We start from the raw sequence: 19,235 nt of genomic DNA on the forward strand, positions 1-19,235 counted from the left end.
GTCAAGCTCGTCTTGGCTCAACCCTCTGCCCGTCCAACCACGTGTTCATCGCTGGGATTATTGGAGCCTCAAACCTTTCCTCTAATGTGGGGGGAAGTCTTTCTCTTCTCGTTAGCTGCTCTGCAGCATACCATCCTGTTCCTCATCAAGACATTCCTCTAGGTTGACATTAGTCCAACTTGTGGCTGTTGGATGTGGTTCAGGCTCCCACGGATTCCTGTTTTAACATCCAATCTAGATTCCATGTCTGGCAGAAGGGCTTCAGATAAAATAGTAGATGGGTGCTTTGCCCCACATTATCGTTGCAGCCTTTGTCCAGGTTCAGATTTTCTTTAAATGCATGGGGGCTGCTTGTGTTGAAGGTGGCCTAGTCTCTACATCTGGTGACCTCACTACTGTGATACAGCTACTTTATAATCTTTAACTTCTGTTTGGGTCGATGTTGCAGGGAATTTCTCCCTTGTGGTGGGGACTGGACATCTTTCTGGCCCTGCCAACTGGCTTCTGTTTCCACTGGGTTGTGGCCTTGATGTAAAATTATGCCTCTGCTCCACCGCTGGTTCCCCATGGGTCGCATGTCAGTTTGTCTTGGATTTTTAAAGTTTGGCTTTCTATGTCTGGAGTTTGGGTTGCAATCGTAATGCACTGGTGCAGTTACATTGTACTTGTATCAAGTAGACCAGATCGAATTTACTCCTACCTGATGACTGTGTAGCTGTTTGTGTATTCAAGAGTAAAATGGTATTGGTGTGCACACGTCACACCGTTATTAGATAAGTGGGTTACATCTGGTTGGTTTTTCCCCTTGCCTTGATTTTCCTGGATCTGCTTGCTCTTGAGATTAATGGTGTAGTTTGCAGAAGTACACAGAATGACTGCTGCAGTTGTGTACTGCCATCTCCTGTTTGAGTAACTTGTGTTTTGTGCTGATCCGTTTAGTAACTATTCAGTGGTCGCAACATACAAGAGCACTGCATGGAAAACCTTTTATAGCATGGGCTGCCAGCCAGGTTTCTGGTTGCTGAGTCCTGTTGATCCTACTGGAAAGGCTTTAAAGCGATTGGGGACTGTAGCAATATTTGGATTGAGGAAAGTGGGCGAGGATCCTCAAATGTGACCTGCACTGTGGAGACCCGACCATGCTTTTTGGCAGCAAGTAGGTTTCAATGACGGGTTCTGGATAATTGATACTATTTAAAAGAAATGCAGTTTTCGACTGCAAGCCAGTGCAGATTTTGTGCCCTGGGTGTTGCTTTTGCACCACACCGAACTGCAGTTTGCGGCGATGGCTTGTAACACATACAGGGTGTTTACATGTAGCCTGGAGTTGCTAGCGGGCCTTTCAAGAGGCATTGCGCTTGGAGCTGAGGATTTTGACTCTTCCTAAGCTGGAGGAACATGTGCTGGGCCCAGCATTGACGCCTGCTGACAAGTAAGCGGGGGTGTAGTTTCTATTTTACGAAGTCAGCCCGCTGTAAAGCAACCAATTTGGCATTGGGTTCTAATGCTACAAACGGCAGCCCTCGTCCATTTCCGTGGACACCTCAAAACGTACTATAGGGGCTTCTCAGTATGGGTGGCTGGTGGGGGGGTACTTTAGGAGACAGCAGGTATAAAAATAGATTAACAGTTCACGATCAACGTAGGCGGGTGGTAAGTTGGGTGAAAGCAGAGTTTAGCTTGATTGTGGGCCCTTTGGCAGGAAAATTGTCCCACCTCAAAATGGTTTCTAATGGGCGACTGATGCGGTTCGTTCCAGTTATATTAATTTTCTTGATAGTTTGCTGGTTTTGAACCATGCTTTGGCTGAACTTGCTATTGATTGGACAACTTTTTTTCTTTTTTTCCTCTCGTGATCAGATTCACCGATGGTGTTGGACATGTCTGTGATCCATGAAGGCGAAGAGAAACCAGTGAATGCAAACGAAGTTCCAGACTATGCAGATGACATTCACACCTACCTCCGTGAGATGGAGGTAATGTATTAAAGATGTAGGAACTAATTGTCCAACTCCTGGCTCGGGTTTGTTATGATGCAGAGCGTTTGCCATGCACCAGATGTTGCAACTGGTATGCACCTTAGTCCGGATGGTTGAGCATTGTAGGTTGCCGACCCTCGGCCACATAGGAATACTCTGTTCCTCCTTAGCATGCTAACCTGATATGATGCTTGGGTCACCCATGGTAATCTTACAGCAGATTGCAGCTTGGTTCTTTCTAGTCCTGAGTGACTTAGCTTCACTGGAGGTTTACCCAATGTGTGGCAGTACAGTTTACGAGGAAAAAAGATGCTTGTTGCAGAGCTGTGTTGCTATACTTTCTAGTCACATTGTTCTAACACCATCGATGTGGAAAGACTTGCCCATAGGCGTTTGTTTTATTTGGCTTTGCAGAGGAGGGGCGTGCATTGATAGGCAAAATTGCACTATTTTGCCTCCCGGACCTTTGGTTGGGGTAGTTGGCTACTAACTTTGGTGCTGAGCTGGCATGCATGATTACATGTTGCATTAGACTGGGTTTTCACCAGTGGTCCCGAAGATTTGGAAGTGGGAGGTTTTATTCAGTCATCAGCAATTTATTTTGGAAATAAATCCCCAGTGGGGCAATTTTAAGTGCGTTAAAATGTTTGCACTGGAAAAGCGAATGTTATTGCATCTAGATTCATGCACAGTAATGCTTTTTACTTGGTACCATCATGCAGTACTATATGCACTATACATAGAGCTGTGTTGGTGAACTCGAGGCCACACGGTTCTACAGCCCCCCCCCCCCCCAGCAGTTTTTTTTTTGGCAAAACACAGCCCTACATATGGATGTATTGCGTCACATTTGGAATGGTAACTGATTTGGCTGCTAGCCTTGATTTTGCGTTTTTGGACTCAATCTTTGCTTAGATTGAGTTGTGAACAAATGGCAGTGAATGTGGTCTTGAGCATGAGTCACTTTCCATGTAGTGACAGACTGCAAGCAATAGCATCCCGAAAGGCGGTTTAATTGAGGGTTGGTATCTGTGTGTAGTGCCTTGTTGACCGCCTTATTTTCCCAGGATTGTGGTGACTGGCTCTGGCTTCCTTTTTTTTGCTTCGTTGTCCAACTAAGTATGTTTTCTTGGGGTTCACTGGCTAGCATTGTGGATCAGTAGCATTAATTATGCTGCCTCCTTTGTGTAAACTGTCGCCTTTGGAAGATCTTCGCGCTGCCCACAGGGCCTGCAGCACCAGAGTTTGGACAACACAGAAAATTGCGTCACCGTGGCCAGAGCCCTGGTACTTATCAAGTTGCACTACTGCAATGTGCTATACCTAGGCACTAATCAACACAAACTACAAATGTAGCAAAACAATGCGCTCCAAGCGGCCACCAATTTCCCCAGAAAACTACACATCACAGGTCTGAGATGTAACTCGCTGGTTATCTATCAACCAAAGAATTTAATTCAAGGCTCTCCCTTGTATACACAACCAAGCACCTCAAATTCAAACTCCCACTTCAGTTAGACAAACTAGATCCTCCCACTCCAACCACCTTACCGTACCAAGATACAAATTGGAAAAAAAGCAGGGGGTAGAGTCCTTGCAGCCAAAACTTGGAACACATTACTGCACAACATCAGGCTTCCAACTTAAGGAGTAAAATACTCCCACTTCCAATCTGCAGCACTGATCCCACTTGCATTTCGGTAGTGTAGCCTACTCAATACTGTTGTAATTGGCCTCTTTCTTAGATTTGCTTTGATGGCTGAGGTTTGTGGTGTTCCTGAGCCCCAGCACTCATTACCTTTCCACTGCAGCTGGTATTGAGTGCGAGGTCAGCTCGATTGAACCAGTATGTGTTTTTGAAATCGAAGCAACCAGTAGCTGGTATGAGCTGGGTATATGATCGAAGCAGGCTTTTTGATAAAAATACATATAACCTACAAACGTTGTAGGATAGCAACTGGGTCCAGTTACAGGGGGCACAGGGCAAACTTGATTGGGTAAGAGGAGCTCCAGAAGGGAGTGGTGGGATCGGGTGCGACCTTTTGGTGGTATGGTCTTTCATTTTCAGGTCCATACCCATGATATGATAGTTTATTTATATAGCGTCTATACACAATGTGTTTCAAGGCAAGGGAGGGAACGAGGGGGAAAAAACAATGACATTGTTACAGGCCATGAACAGTAAGGATGTGAAATTAACTATCGTACTCAGCCTGACGACATGTCGGATAGTGCAAGAGCTAAAACATAGATAAGGAAGGGAGGGGGTGGGAGAAAGTGGGAAGGTAATGGAAACATACAGGTGACTACCATACTAGGCTTGATGACATTTCTGGTAGAGCCGGGGGAAAAACAGAGGTGAGGGAGAGGGGTGCAGAAAGGCAGGGGAGGAAGAAAACGAGCAACTATCATATTAGGCCTGACGACATTTCAGATAGTGCTGGAGGGGGGTTGGGGAGGAAAAAACAGTAAGGGGACGGAGGAGGAGACAGACGAGGTTGCTATCGTACTAGGTCCAGGGACAATTCTGATAGAGTAAGTGCATAGATGAAAGTAAGGGGGGGGAGGAGGAGAGAACAGAGTTAGCAGTCAAGAGTGGAGAAGCAAGAGGAGAGACTACAATTGCAGAATTCAGTAGTAACACATAATGTTGCAAGGCAGGATACAAGAGGAAGATGGTAACAGCATGATTCAGGGCCACCATGAGTACAAGATGCATGAGAGTTGAGAAAGGGTGACGCACCATAGTCCATAAAAGTCAAATCCAGCATTGTCCACAAGACGGTGATGGTGAAACCAGAATGCATCAGCACAGACTCCTGCAGAAGTAGGCTTGAGGAGGGGGGGGCGTGTGGGGGTGAGTGTTGCCATATCTGCACTGACTTCAGGGGTTCAAAATGTGCACGCTTCATTGGTGAGTGACCTTTTGCGTGCACATGTGTAGGGAACAGGTGTGGTGATAAACCTGGACAGTAGCTTGCAACGTTTTTAATTACCACTGGTAATTTGATCAGGTGGGTACATAGCTGGGTCTATTTCCTAGTACCGGTCTAAATGTTTTGGCTTGTGGTGATTGTTTGCAGAAACCCAAAACTGGTCATTTATGGAGGTATGCTTGAGGGATTAGTTGGTGCAGCTTTACTGTGTTGTCAGAGCACATCTTTCAAGGAGGGGTCCTGTTGAAAAGTTGTCATGCGATAGTGTTAATTTATGAATGATCATCCTTGCCAAAGAAACTGGTGAAATATAAAAATCTCTCCCAGGGTTTGAAATTGCTGAGAGCTACTTGGCTTCAGTGTCTAGAACAGGAAGGCCTAGTTGGCATCGCATCTGTTACCAGGAGCGGCTTTTGTCTCCGATCAAATGGTGACCTGTCAACATTCCATGACTATTTGTACAAATAAATAGTAGACCTGGATTGTATTTAATGGACACAGCTGGTGCTAGTGTAAATGGTGCATTCTTGGGTGGGTGAATATGTAATCTTGTGTATTTATATTTCACCAAATGGCCCTAAGGGAACTTCTTTGTCTTCAGCAAATGAAGGCAGATCAGGTCTTGTCAATGTAGCCTGTATGTCTTTAATGTTTGGTTACAGTTGTGGACTTAAACGCGTTTTTTTTCTTGGCAGATTAAATGTAGGCCTAAAGCAGGCTACATGAAGAAACAGCCAGATATCACGAACAGTATGAGAGCCATCCTTGTTGACTGGCTTGTGGAAGTTGGAGAGGAATATAAACTACAGAATGAAACTCTATACTTGGCTGTGAATTACATAGACCGTTTCCTTTCCTCCATGTCTGTGCTGAGAGGGAAGCTTCAGCTTGTTGGCACTGCTGCTATGCTTTTAGCCTCGTAAGTACTCTGCTGGCTTGGTTGTCAGACTTGCTGCGCTGCGTGTTTTCCCTATCGCAGTGCCCTCCTAGAAGGCTATATTAGTCATTGGAACTAGAATGCTGTGCCTTTGGCACCCATATGGGACCAACTAGAAAGGCATTGCACACAAGGGAGCAGACCTGATTGGTAGAATGGAGGATTAACCAAAACTAGTCCAGTAACCAAAGACCAAGCATTGTTCCTTGGTATGAACTACAGGAGCTCATGACTTCCTCGTTCTGTTCACTTCATTGTAGGATTTTAAACTGTCCCGGTATACTTTTGGTCTCGGGCGTATAGCTTGTTTTGCCCTATAGGGCCTGGAGTTTGTTTTTGCTTAAGTCGCCTCCTCTTGGAGGGAGGTGACTTTTCAGGCAGATTCTTGCCCACTACCTGAGCGTCCAGGACTGGTGATTGGAGTCTTTGCAGCTGTGATTCTGCACCAGCTCTAGTTGTTAGTTCTGGGTTAAAGATAGTCTCTCCTTGTTGGGCAATATCTGTGACAGCACCAAGATGCATTTGGTTGGACGTGTGCTTTACAAATAAAAGGGTAGCAAACAAATGGCACTTTGGAAATGGGGAAGTTTGAAGCTGAAGGCCTTTTACTGCAAAGAAACTTGGCTGGTATGGCCTGCCATATAGATAAAATCGGTTATTTCTGATTAAATCCTGTTTGCATTCAAAAACCCTAATGTTTGTGACTCTAGCCCTTGTGAAGTGTTTTAACAGATCCTATCTTTACGCTAGAAAATTTGAAGAAATCTACCCGCCAGAAGTTGCAGAGTTTGTTTACATCACAGATGACACTTATACGAAAAAACAAGTACTCAAGATGGAACATTTGGTCCTCAAGGTGCTGTCATTTGACCTGGCTGCACCAACGATACAGCAGTTCCTCACACAGTACTTCATGCACCAGCATGTTAGCCCCAAAGTTGAGAGTTTATGCATGGTAAGAGCATCTATATATTACCCTTAGTGGGACCCAGCTGCTGGATGGTTGTGGTTGATTCAGAGCTGGGTATCCTCAATGCTGCATCTTTCTTCCAATGGCACTTGACAGGCTGCAAGTGTTAATGTGCACTCGGTATGCCATGGATACTAAACTTAGTTCCACAGACTTCATAAGTCTGCAACTGGGAGCTAGTTGGGTGCAAAATACTATATCGAGGGGCTTGTATAATGGCATGTGATCTTGGTTCTTGGCCCACTAGACAATTATACTGTCTGAAGTAATTGGCACAAGAACATAGGTAGGGCTTCATGGCAGCACAATACCTGGGACATTATGTATATTAGGGACACTGTTACAGCCGGTTTTGTTTTAATTTGTAGCTTCACTGCTTGGACCATACTGGTCTAGAACACATTTTTTTAAAAAAAATTATAGCCAAGATAAGTCCTGCCTCAAATCATTTATTCGATGTGTGGTTTCCATGCAATCTACAAGTGTAGTGCTAATTGAGACCATGACACAATCGGGACAAATAGTCTATTGTTAAGTGACCTTTATTGATAATTTCTACTGATGAAGGGCTGTACCTAGATTAGAGACAGTTTCTGCTGTAGTGGAAAAACTGGATGTAAACGTGGGGTTTTTTAGAAGGATGTTGGGGAGGTGTATGTTGCTAGCCTTACTGTCACTCGCCACCAATTCTGCACCTTCTTATTCTGCACTAGTGGGAGTGCACATGGAGCCACAGTAATTTATTGAGCTTATTGTAATGTGCTTGGCAATGTGAACAGTCCCGTTAACATTTTTTCATATGTATTACTTGTGAATTAATTTAGGTTATGATTTGAGGGCGTTATATTTCCTCTAAGTTTTGTAGGTAAATTCCCCACTTTGCAATTGACTATGAAGGCTAGTATAATTTGGAGCCTGTGCTTGGACTGTTGTGAATTTTATACCACTGGGTTCCTGACAATATTGTGTACACTGGATTGTCTATTCTGTTTCTGCTCTTAGTAATGGTGCCTAGCCAAATTCCAAAAAGGGGGTTTCAGGGGTTTGGTTCTGTGCTTGTATTGTCCTATCTGAAATGCCAGATGTATGGGGCTGAGGATTGGTTCTGTCTCGTTTGCCAATTTATGATTTGCTGAGAAGCCACCCCACCTTATTAGTCATGATCTTCAGATACAGGATCGATGTTTGAGCAGTGGAGTTGTTGGTGGTGACTCTTCTCTTTGGGGATGGGTGGTCTATTCCTATGGGCTTGTTAAATGTACCAATTTAGCTTAAATTATGTCTGCATGTGTGGATCGGGGTTTCTTCACAATTTTATGCATTTTTTTTTTCTAAATTGTCTGACTGCTTTCCATTCTCTTTTGCAGTGTTTCTTTTGCATGCATTATAGTTGTCTGCAATTTTTGTAACAATCCTTTCTCCTTGCAGTACCTTGGAGAGTTGAGCTTAATTGATGCAGACCCTTTCCTGAAATACCTCCCATCTGCACTTGCTGCTGCTTCGTTTATTTTGGCAAACTATACACTCTCCTGTATACCTTGGGTATGTATCTTGATTCTCATTCAAACTAGCAAGTGCATGAATGATTAGTAGGCGCCTTTTCCAACAGCACTGCATTACACGTGTGGTCCATCGCCCAACCTATCTACTTAAAATAAAGTTGACGGCTAAGTTGGTATAACACTAGGTTCTAGTTCTAACCCCTCAGCAACTGGGAGCTGCATACAGGAGATCTTATGCTATTTACAGTACCAGATACAATTCAGACAAAACGAGAAGCAATTTAAAGCCCAATGGTTCATGCATGATTGACACTTGCATAAACGTACCATGTTCTGTATACTGGCTCTCTCCAGGGTTCATGCCTGCCTACTGAAAGACAGGATACCCTGAAGATTTTAGCTACTTGATCTTTTTATTTCTAGCCCATTGTCTGATTGTGGCTGTTGGGAGATTTCATTGTGCTCTCCTGGATTTCTGGACCTTTCATTATATACGGAGTGGAGCCTATTTCCACTTTTTTGTTAGCCCAGCTAAGTCACCGCCTAGGCTCCTGTGTCTGGGCAGGAAGTGGGTGGGGCATGGGGAGGGTCTTTATGTAACCAGCTCCCGCTGACAGCAATTTCCATCTGCCGCTTTCTGTAACTGAGATTGCAGTGTGCTGCAACTGAAGGTTCCTGAGGTGCACGTTGACCACGAACTTGAAGTAACCAAATGCCTGTAGACCCTTTGCAAAACTAGAAAGGGGCACTGCTGTCAACTTTTTTTCTCCAATGGGATTGCCCGAGGGTGACTGCTTCCCTTTGGCTGGTGGGGCCAACCAGCCCTGAGACCGTACAATCTGAGCCATCTCCTAAGGTGCTATGCCTTTCCAGAGCTGCAGATCCAAGTGCCCCCTCACCAGAGTGAAGCAATCATTTACTGGATGAATCGTGTTCTTTGTTGCTGATCACAGAAGATGAAGAAATCCATGCCATAGGTCCTCCCTTGGCTGCTGCCGATCCCATTGTCCTGCTTCATCACCAGACCAAGGAATCTGCAGACTGGATCAGTTGCTGCTAAGGAGAATCGGCCACAAACCTAGTTAACTTTAACCAAGAAGTGGCTCCAGAGTTGTCCACTTTAACTCTTAACCAAGCTGCCAGCTTGTCTCCCTTTTTTGAGACCTGTAACGGGGTCTCCAACTTTGTTTCAGTCTCTAGTTAAGGATAGTAGTTTCACTTTTGCTGCTTTGTTGGACTTGAGCCCTCTCCACCCTGAATTGGGAATCCACGGCTTTAGTTTGCTGTGAAAACCTCTCTAGAACCATAAGCTCTGATTTGACTAACAAACCTTTTACTGTATCTTTTCTGTTAATGCAGTCTTACTGATAGATCTGTCAGTGTTGAACTCTAAGCAACTACCAACTAAGCAGTGGCCTTCAGTAATCTGGTGTGATCGAAGTATAGGAAGACATTCCTTGTGTATATAAAGTTTAATATACATGTAGTGTTTCTTTGACTACTGTACTAACTGCAAAGTAAGCTAAATGGTGGATTCGAAGTTAGAAATCTGTGCGCTCTTGGTCACCCTTAAATTCTGTACAACAATTTTAGTAGTCGGATATGTGCTAGCAGCAATCGCACTAATGCCACCAGCCTATCCACCTAGGTTGGCACAAATGTGAATATTGCGGATACAGGATGGTGATGTGCTTAGCACCAGTAGGATTAATAATTAAGTAAACATTTAATTCAAGTTGCGACAGCCGACGTGTTTCGACACGCTGGTCGTCTTCAAGGCTGAATAATTGGACAAATATATACAGTATTGTATAAAACCAGAAAATGCCCACATTGAATGACATCACAAGGTGTTATGTGAAAACAAAATGAAGCAAATGAGAATTCCATGGATAAATGGTACAAGCAATGGATATGCAGTAAAACGAACATTTACAATGAAAGACCATACTACATTTCAGGTTGAGGGCAGGGAAAACGGTTAGTTCAATGTTGTTCAGAAATGCACGGCGAACATATGAAAAGAAATTGATATGACACCTCAGTCTAGAGCAATGTTTCAAAAAGGGAATTGAACCCCCAATCAATGAACTGAAAACCAGAACCCACAATGAAAGTTGAGTGTTACGGATGGGCTGAGAACCAAATCACTGAGATTCACCAACTAAGCTCCTGGCAGCTACCACCTGGTGGATAAAAAGGAGTGACATGTAACTAAAGAGTAGTGACATGCACTAGTAGTGTAGTCATGAAAGGAAATCATTCTTATGGAAATAGAGTTGGTATCCTGAATCCAGATCACCAGAGAATTTGGTGATATATGGTCCTATGAGAACAAGAGTGATTCCCTGTGTGAGGTAAGTGAATGTAAATAAGAACTGAATATACCAGGGGTAAAATACCTGATTAGCAGTATTGTCTATCACTACATAATGGCCCCAAAAGTAGTAGACATCATCGAACCAATTCAAAGTACGTTGTATGGCGAAAGGAAAAAATAGTTCCCATGAAAGAGCCCGTAGGCAATGGGGACACAATGTTATAATGAAAGAAGTGGACATCGGGGGGGGTCATACCTGAACGTCAGTAAGACGATGGTGCAAGTAGTACAACCTTCTAGTTAACAAGTGCGCCAAAATGACAATATATAGACTAAGCAAGTTAAAGGGTATAGATTAGAGAGATGAGATGCTGGAGCTGTCCACTGCCAGGCACAGTAGACTGGGGGCTGCAAGAACTAAAGATCCTGCATAGGTTCCTGCACAGATTACTTACCTGTACAATCAGGTGGACAAGAGTGTTCCAGGGACAGGTCCCCATCAACTAAGTAGCATTGTAGTCTATGCCCTAATCTGTGGCAAACTATATATTGGCAGTACCACTTGCCAATTAAGAATCAGGATAAGAACACCTGGCAAGTCTCAATGTGCAAACCCAAATCGCCTCGCTTTACATTGGCAACTCGAACATCAGCTTGACAACGCAGCTGGTCTTTGCGAAAAGAGGAGGCAATTTTCAACACTCAGGCAAATGGAGGCCAAATTAACTTGTTTCTTGTGATGTACTACCAGAGGTTTGCCATTTGGGCACACTTTAGAAGGTTGTGCTACTTGCACCATCGTCGTGCGGTGATTTCTACTTACATTTACTGATGTTCAGGTATGATTTCCCTATATCCACTTTTATTATGACATCGTGTACCCATTGCCTACGGGCCCTTTCATGGGAACTATATATTTTTTCACGATGGGGCGTACAGCATACTTGGCTCAATGAGATCTCATTACTACTTTTGGAGCTAATTATCCAGTGATAGACAATACTGCTTGTTTCTAATGCTTGCCAAACCCGAGGTTAACAGGGTGCAGCAGTAAGGAGATGCACAGCTTACGGTTACACAATAGGTTATTACAATCAAAACAAAATACATTTTGATTACAGGTATGAATAAAAGTGATGTAACATGTGTACATATACAAAGCAGGTCCTAGGAAAAAGTGTACATATACAGGAGAGCTAAAACTGGGTGGCAGGGAGGAGAGCGAGGTTAGTGTTCAGTGGAATTGTAAGTAGGGTTGATCTGCTCTGAGCTCATGAGGCAGGGAGTTCGAGAGCTTGGCAGCCTTCACAGGGAAGATAATACCCCCACCAAAATCTTGGTACGGTGATAAGGCTGAATCTCGGCACCAGGAGGCAATTGGCATTACCAGTTCTTTTCGGCCTGATGGTAATGTTTCTTTCCTCTATAAGAGGTAGCTTGGCAGCATTTGTTAGCGCTTTATGGGTCAAGGAGGAAGTTTTTATTAACCAGATGTTCTGGGTGGAGATCCATTTGTATTGCCTTCTAGTAGCGGAGATGTCTTTTATTGATACCTAGTGCCGATCTTGCAGCATTATTTTGAAGGGTTTGTAACCTCTGTACAAGTTTTTTTAGCACCACAGGGCGTTGCAATAGTCTAACCTCGATAGTACTAATTCTCTGGCCCAAGATCATGCAGCTGTTATTTGAAAGGAAAGGGTTACCTGCTCTAATAAGCTTACTACTGCTTAAGTGTAAGGAGTAGTAAAGGCCGGAGATTTCACTTTGTCAAAGGACATAGTTGAATCAAGGTAAAAGCCTAGGGTTTTTACCTCCTCGGATACTTTGAAATTCACCATCTATGGTGAATGCGGGGTATCGAGACTTAAGTTGTTGATCTTGGAATGGGTACCCAGGATTATTAGCTCGGTCTTCTCATTTAGGCATAGTCCATGTGTGGCCATCCATGCCTGGATGATGAGATATAGCCTGTTCACCAGTGCAAATTCCTTGCCATCCTCCCCAGAAAGGGAGGATAATCTCATCTGCATAGTTGGTGTAGGTGATACCCAGAAGATCCAGATCATCGAACAAAGGTTTGGTGAATGTTGTACAGGGTAGGGGAGACACATGAGCCCTGGGGTACACCACACATGATGATGGGGGAGGGGGGGTCTGCTGCTGCTGCTCAAGGTGAGAATCCTGGATCTCACCCAAGATTGATTTGTTGGCTTCTGTGGAAAAGTGAGCTGCTGAATCCAAATGATTACACGGGACCTTATGATCCACAAGATCAAATGCCGCCAAGAGCTATAGGAAGAGGGCTATTTTACACTTATCTCTCAGCTCATCTGTGTTCAATCAGGGCGGTTTGTCCCATGTAGTGGGTGAAAGCCAGATTCTTAATCCTAGGAGCTTGTGTAGCTCAAGAAATTTTTGTATCTGTGTATATGCAACCGTATCCAGTATTTTGAGAAGGGTACCGTTGTAATGGGACAGTAGTTGGTGGGAATGAGTGGGTCTAGGGTTTATTTAGGAGGGAGTAACCATGTTTTAGGTTGGGAGTCATTCATTAGTTTAGAAATGAATGGGGACAAGTCTCTGGCAGCATCTTTTATAATTTGAGCTGGGCAGTGGTCACCTTTACAGTTAGAAGGTTTAGGAGAAGATTTTCTCTACCTCCAAGCTGGAGGTTTTACTGAAGCTGAATCTAGTGACCCTGGTCTCGAAGGTATGTCGCTGGGGCTGAGGGTGTTGGAAAAGTGCATTTTAAAAAACATTTTTAATGGTTTCTTTTGGTTTGAAGAGTCTTTACTTTATTGGCTAGAGCAGAGCATTTTGAATATCTGAACACCCAAGTTTTGTTTTTGATGCAGGTGTCGGGTATAGGGATCAGGCAGGAACTCTAGTTCTTTTAGTATGATATAGTTCCCTCGTACTTGAGTTGGCAATCCGCTCGTTGTAGGAGTTTAGTTTGGCCAAGCAGATTTAATTTTTATATTGCGTGGAAATTGTAGCTTGACTGACTTTGTGTTCAGTAGATGGGCATAGTCTCCAGGTAGATTCACATTTTCTTTTTGTGACGTAGGTACCTTGTTTAGGTGGGCTTTAGGTTTACTTGGTCTCGGTGGTGCAATCTTTGTGGTAAGCATATTATATTCATGGACCATCAGGCAGTGAATTTAGTGGAGGATGGCAGGGATCACTTTGTCCATAGTGGTCTTTCTGTTTCTGGTTGGGCAAGGTGGGACAGTTTGGGTGGCCATGGGAGGTGGTAGTGAGAAGGACACAAGGGAGTGATCTGTCCAAACTAACGGCATGATGGAAGTGATGGTGGCAGTGCAATTATAGTTGGCTTCCCAATCTAGGGTTCTCCCTTTGATATGGGTAGGCTTGTTTGTTTTTTGTGACGGTCCTAATGCAGTAATAGTGTTGGCATTTCAAAGGCATGTTTGTCTGCCAGGTCATTAAAACCTAGATTAAAATCACCTAATAGTAGTTGTGGTGTTTTAGGTTGTCAACTAGTATACTGTACATATCCTCTTCAAATGTCCCGTGAGGACTGGGTGGGCTGTAAAGGATAGGGAGTGACTGAGTTGGCTAGGGGGAGTTTGGCCGTAAGGGTTTTGCAAGGTTTGGGGGAACTGCGCCGGGGGGGGGGGGGGGGAGAAGGGGGCTAGCCTCAGTGAAAGGCTTACTCTGGCTATCATAGTGATACCTCCGCCTCAAGTCCATCTGTCTTGCCTAGATATCGTATATCCATCAGGGATGGCTGAAGTAAGCAATGGACCTGCGGCATTGTGTAGCCAGGACTCGGTAATGGTGAGGAAGTCTAATTTCCCACTATTAGGTTGGAAATGTCTGTGGGATGGGCAACGAGTGATCTCAGATTTAGGAGTGCTCCCTTTTAAGGGAGAGTGCCTCTGTTTGAGCTGTGCCCTGGAAAGGGCTGAGTGTGTACTGGTCAATTAGCTTGGTTGTCTTGTGCTAATCGGGTATTTTACCCCTGGTATATTCAGTTCTTAGTTACATCAACTACCTCGCACAGGGAATCATTGTTCTCACAGGACCATATATTTGGAAAGATCTCCATTATCTGTTAAGCTGGATTCAGGATACCAATACTATTTCCATAAGGATGATTTCCTTTCATGTCTTTACTAGTGCATGTCACTCTGGTTAGCTAGACCTTTCTTATCCACCAGGTGGTCGCTGCCAGGAGCTGCTTTGGTGAATCTCGGTGATTTGGTTTTCTCAGCCCACCTGTAACACGAGTTTAACTTCATCATTGCAGGTTCTAATAACTTTACACTGATGGCTTTCAGCTTATTGATTGCATTAGGGGGTTTTAATTCCCCTTTTTGAAACATTGCACTAGACCGGTGTCATATCAATTTTCAACAATTCAATTTTTCTTTTCATATGATTTTTTCCCAGCAATTTCACCCTTTTCTGCCCTCAGCCTGAAATGTGGTATGGTCTTAACTTTTATATTCATTTTACTGCATATCCTTTGCTTGTACTATTTACCCATGGAATTCTCTAATTGCACTTTCTTCATTTTGTTTGAATATAACACCTACCTTATATTCAATGTGGGCATTCTTTTGTTTTATACAATACTGTATATTCGTCCAATTCAGCCTTAAATGACTGGTGTGTTGAAAGACATGTTGGCTGTTCGCAACTTGAATTATTTACTTTTCACAATTTCATGATTGACATCCTGCATCACAATCCCATACTCCAATCTTCACACTTACTGTACTAACTGGTTTCAGTTTAAACAGCTCACATCTTCCTCTTAAGATAAGCCTGACTGCTCTGCCACTCTACCAAGGTTCCATGAGTAGAACAGACTGATGCCAAGATTAGTGGATTTGAGGGAATTTCCTGAAGTCCACGGTCCTGATTGAAGGGCCAAACCATCACGCAGGGGATTGCATGTTCCTGGAGACTACCATCCAGGGCCTCACTGGAATGTAGCTCTGTCCATTGCATGGATGCATCAAGGCTTGCTCTGAATCTACTCCCTTTCAATAGGTCAGGGAGTTGGCTTAACTTTCTGCTAACCCGCCCCCCCTTGCTATGTTCACTTTGCCCATTAGCACAGTGAGGGTTGGTGCCATCCACTCTGGTCACTTCCCTAAAGCTCTTCACCCTTCTAGTTGATAACACTGCACTAATGCTACATCTTCACCAATGCTGTTCTTGCATTACTCTTACTCCATTGCACCAGTCTACAATGCGTGTCCCATGTATAGCACCTGGCTTTGGATTTCCCAGTTTTCCTATTGCCTTTAATTGTTTCCAATAGAATCTGCTTTAGCATCAATAAATAAAATGGTCACCACACTAGTTGGGAGCTCATACTGGCCAGCCAATATGAATGGATCTGGAAAAGCCTTGGAAAGTCTGATGGCTATCGTGCTCTACACTAGAAGAAATCCATGTGCTTCCACCCACATCTGCACCATATGTTCAGTCCAGACTGTTCCTCAAGCAACTAGGGCTGCCAAGGATCTGCTTTTGGGTTAAAACTAGCTCCGGGTTGATGTGCTGCTGCTTTGGAACCAGAAGCCATTATGTTTAAATGTGTACTAGATGCATATAATCGGTAATATAAGGAACCAGTTGGTCTAGGGATCCAAAAGTAGTTGTTGGGTTCAAGCTAATGGGGGGTGGGGGGGGCTGGACTAGTAGCAGGAGCTAAATGGCTACAACAGTTTCAAACCCTGTTGGTACAGTTAATCAGAGGTCTCATTTGACTACCTCTTGCTAACCTTGTCGGACTTCAATTGTAGTGGTCCATGACATACTAATTCGATGGATCCTACCTGTGTTTGTGCCATTTGGTCTGCACCACTTCACTTACTGCCCTGTTTCTCCGGGCTTAAACACACTCGCCAACAGCTGCTAGGTTGTCCAGTGATGCTGTTGGGTTTTTCGGTAGTCCAGTCTGGAGGCAGCTGTTGCATCTAAATAGCAGAGCTACAACTTTGGCAACTCCTATTCTGCTTTCTAAAATGTCTAGGAAAGCAATAGTTTCCATGCAGGCAACCGCAGATGCCTTATGCTGACTGTGCCCTTCTAGCATAACCAAAACATTGCTTTCAGGAAATATGTCCTGAATGCAAGAGTATGCCTGAACATCAGTGTTTGGGAACGCGGAATAAAAGGGTTTTAATGGGTTCCTCCATTAGTGCTGGTCGCCTGTAACTGACTGCCATGCTAGCATAGTAACTATGCTTGATTATGGATCAGGGTTATCTTATTTCAGATATGGCTAGGGGAGGGGGTCCTTGGGTTTCTGGCCAGTTGTGGTAAAGGTTGCTAGCTCACCATGCCACATCGAATTGGAGCAAATAATTTGCCTGAATGGCTCAAGCCAATATAGTCTTTGGTAACTGGTTTCCCATAACATACACTTTAAAACGTGATCATAAATGCCAGATTATGTGCTTTGGTTAGGCTGGGACATGGCTTTGAGAAGCAAAGGATTGATTTATAGCTATACACCAATACAGATGTACAATATGCATAGTGAAGTGTTGCAATGGTGGTAACACAACAGTGGTGGGCTAGGATACAGAGGAGAGGTACAGCCAGTGCCTTAAGTGGGACAGGCCCCGGCAGTTAGTGGGACTAAGTTCCCCCCTCAAGACCCCCCACCATCACTGAGGTGCCTTTCACCCCGGGCAAACCTGGGGACTTGGTGCCATATTTATGTCTTTTATAAGAGATGGCTTGAAGTACAAGTTCAAGCCATCTTTTATAAAGCTTTGCTGATGCACAAAGACGCCTCAGACTTTGTTCGTTTTAAAAGATGGCTTGCATAGTACAGAAACAAATGCATGCATTTATAGATTTGCTTGCATACCAGATGTACTGGAGAGGGGTGGGTGGTGTGTAGCCAGGGGTGACATGATGGCCTAGCTGTTGAGGAGAGACTCCTTGAAGAGGTGGGGCGAGTCTGATGCGTTGGGGGAGAAAGGGCTGTAATCTTGTGGTTTTAGGCAGAGATGGCTTGTTTTCTGGTCCTTTCCACAGAGGTGGAAGTCTGTACGTGACCTGTCTGCTGGAGATGCAGTGTTTCTCCATGAGGTAACTGGGTGATTACTGTAGATATAAATATGGCAATGGTGGGGAATGAATGGTGATATGCTGGAAAATGGGTCTCTTGAGGCTCAACATTCTGCGAATGTGCAGCATGCATTTTTTTATTATGGCAAAATTCAGGTATTCACCACATACATGTACCTTACCCCTACTTGCTGCATTTTGCCATGGGGTGGGGAGGAAAACTTATTTGGCAACTGGGTTGGTGAAGTGTCCTGGGCTGTATCTGGCCTCGTTGTAAAACACTTCCATGAGTGCTTCAATCCGTCAGCTGGACAGGACATCTTCCTACTGCAAACCCCTTGAGGGCATTTAAAGGTCTTCCTTGATGTATAGCCCTTCTCACGGTCAGATGGGTTTCATTATGTTGTCGTCTTGGAACGTTCTGGAATAATGGTGGAAATGTTAAACCGTTTTATAAAAATGCATGGAGTAAGTGTAGGACATGTGGAACGGTTACTAATTTGACCACTCCTGTGAACTTCTTTTACAGACTGAGCCCCTGGTTCAACTGACTGGGTACACTTTTCAAGAACTCAAACCTTGTATTGTTGACTTGCATCGGACTTTCATAGGAGCTGCCACACACCAACAGCAGTCTGTGCGGGAAAAATACAAAACTGCAAAGTAAGAACAAATGGGCTGGGAATCCTCCTGTAATGTGGATTTTGGTTGTATCATGCGATGGGAGTCGGGTTTTGCTCTGTTCCACAGTAGTGCTCTGCATGCTTCAGGGTTTTACTTTGGGTTTTTCAACTGCTCGTTGTCACTAGCCACATGACTAATGGCAAGTTGGGCCAGGAACTTATGTCAACGTTATTGCTTCACTGAATGGACTTTTTTGTTTGTTTTACAGGTACCATGCAGTGTCCCTTATTGACCCTCCAGAGACATTCACTTTATCCTAATGGACTGAGCTTTTATGATGTATATTACATGCGGCGAGCACACATTGTACAGTTTATTTTTATTTGAGTTAAACTTTTTGTTTCATATTGCCTACAATCACCAGTCTGGCAGAGGATTGATTCGATGACACAATTATGAAACCAACTGTTGAACTTTTTTAAATTAAGTTTTAATTGTAAATTTTTTTGTACATTTAGATAAGCTTTTATACAGCTGGTCTGTTACCACAACCAGGCAGATGGCAATTGTTAATCTTAAGCTGTATGCGTCAATGTTTATGTTTTATAATAAATGTTGACAATGCAGGATATTGCTTTATGGATTAAGCTTGGGTGTACAATCTCAAGGTGAAAAATCAGGTTCACAAATTCCTGCTACCACCAACCAGTTCATGTCTGGCATAGTTAAAAAGGTGTCCAGCCAAAGGATCTAAAACAAAAGGATCAAATGCCTTTTTGTTCGACACAAAAATAAAGGGCTGAATGCTTTTTATATATATTTTAGTTTGGTATGCATAAAACTGGGTTGGGGAACGCATTATAAAAAAAAATTAGTAAACGTCACACGGGTCTCTTCCTTGCAAG

At 43.8% G+C, this 19,235-nt stretch overlaps 1 protein-coding gene across 2 annotated transcripts in view; it reads left to right on the plus strand.

Moving 5' to 3' along the window:
- CCNA2 (cyclin A2) overlaps positions 1 to 18,959 on the plus strand; it is a 29,324-nt gene extending 10,365 nt beyond the window's left edge. For both annotated transcript variants that reach the window (XM_069631162.1, XM_069631161.1), the window contains exons 3-8: positions 1,861 to 1,976; positions 5,611 to 5,834; positions 6,603 to 6,807; positions 8,251 to 8,364; positions 18,236 to 18,369; positions 18,599 to 18,959. In XM_069631162.1, the coding sequence (XP_069487263.1) occupies positions 1,861 to 1,976; positions 5,611 to 5,834; positions 6,603 to 6,807; positions 8,251 to 8,364; positions 18,236 to 18,369; positions 18,599 to 18,650 (845 nt within the window). In that variant the 3' untranslated portion in view covers positions 18,651 to 18,959. The remainder of the gene's footprint in view (positions 1 to 1,860; positions 1,977 to 5,610; positions 5,835 to 6,602; positions 6,808 to 8,250; positions 8,365 to 18,235; positions 18,370 to 18,598) is intronic.
- The last annotated feature ends 276 nt before the right edge of the window (positions 18,960 to 19,235 follow it).

Source organism: Ambystoma mexicanum, chromosome 6q, assembly GCF_040938575.1.
Source record: "Ambystoma mexicanum isolate Mex_15411 chromosome 6q, UKY_AmexF1_1, whole genome shotgun sequence".
Taxonomy (NCBI): domain Eukaryota; kingdom Metazoa; phylum Chordata; class Amphibia; order Caudata; family Ambystomatidae; genus Ambystoma; species Ambystoma mexicanum.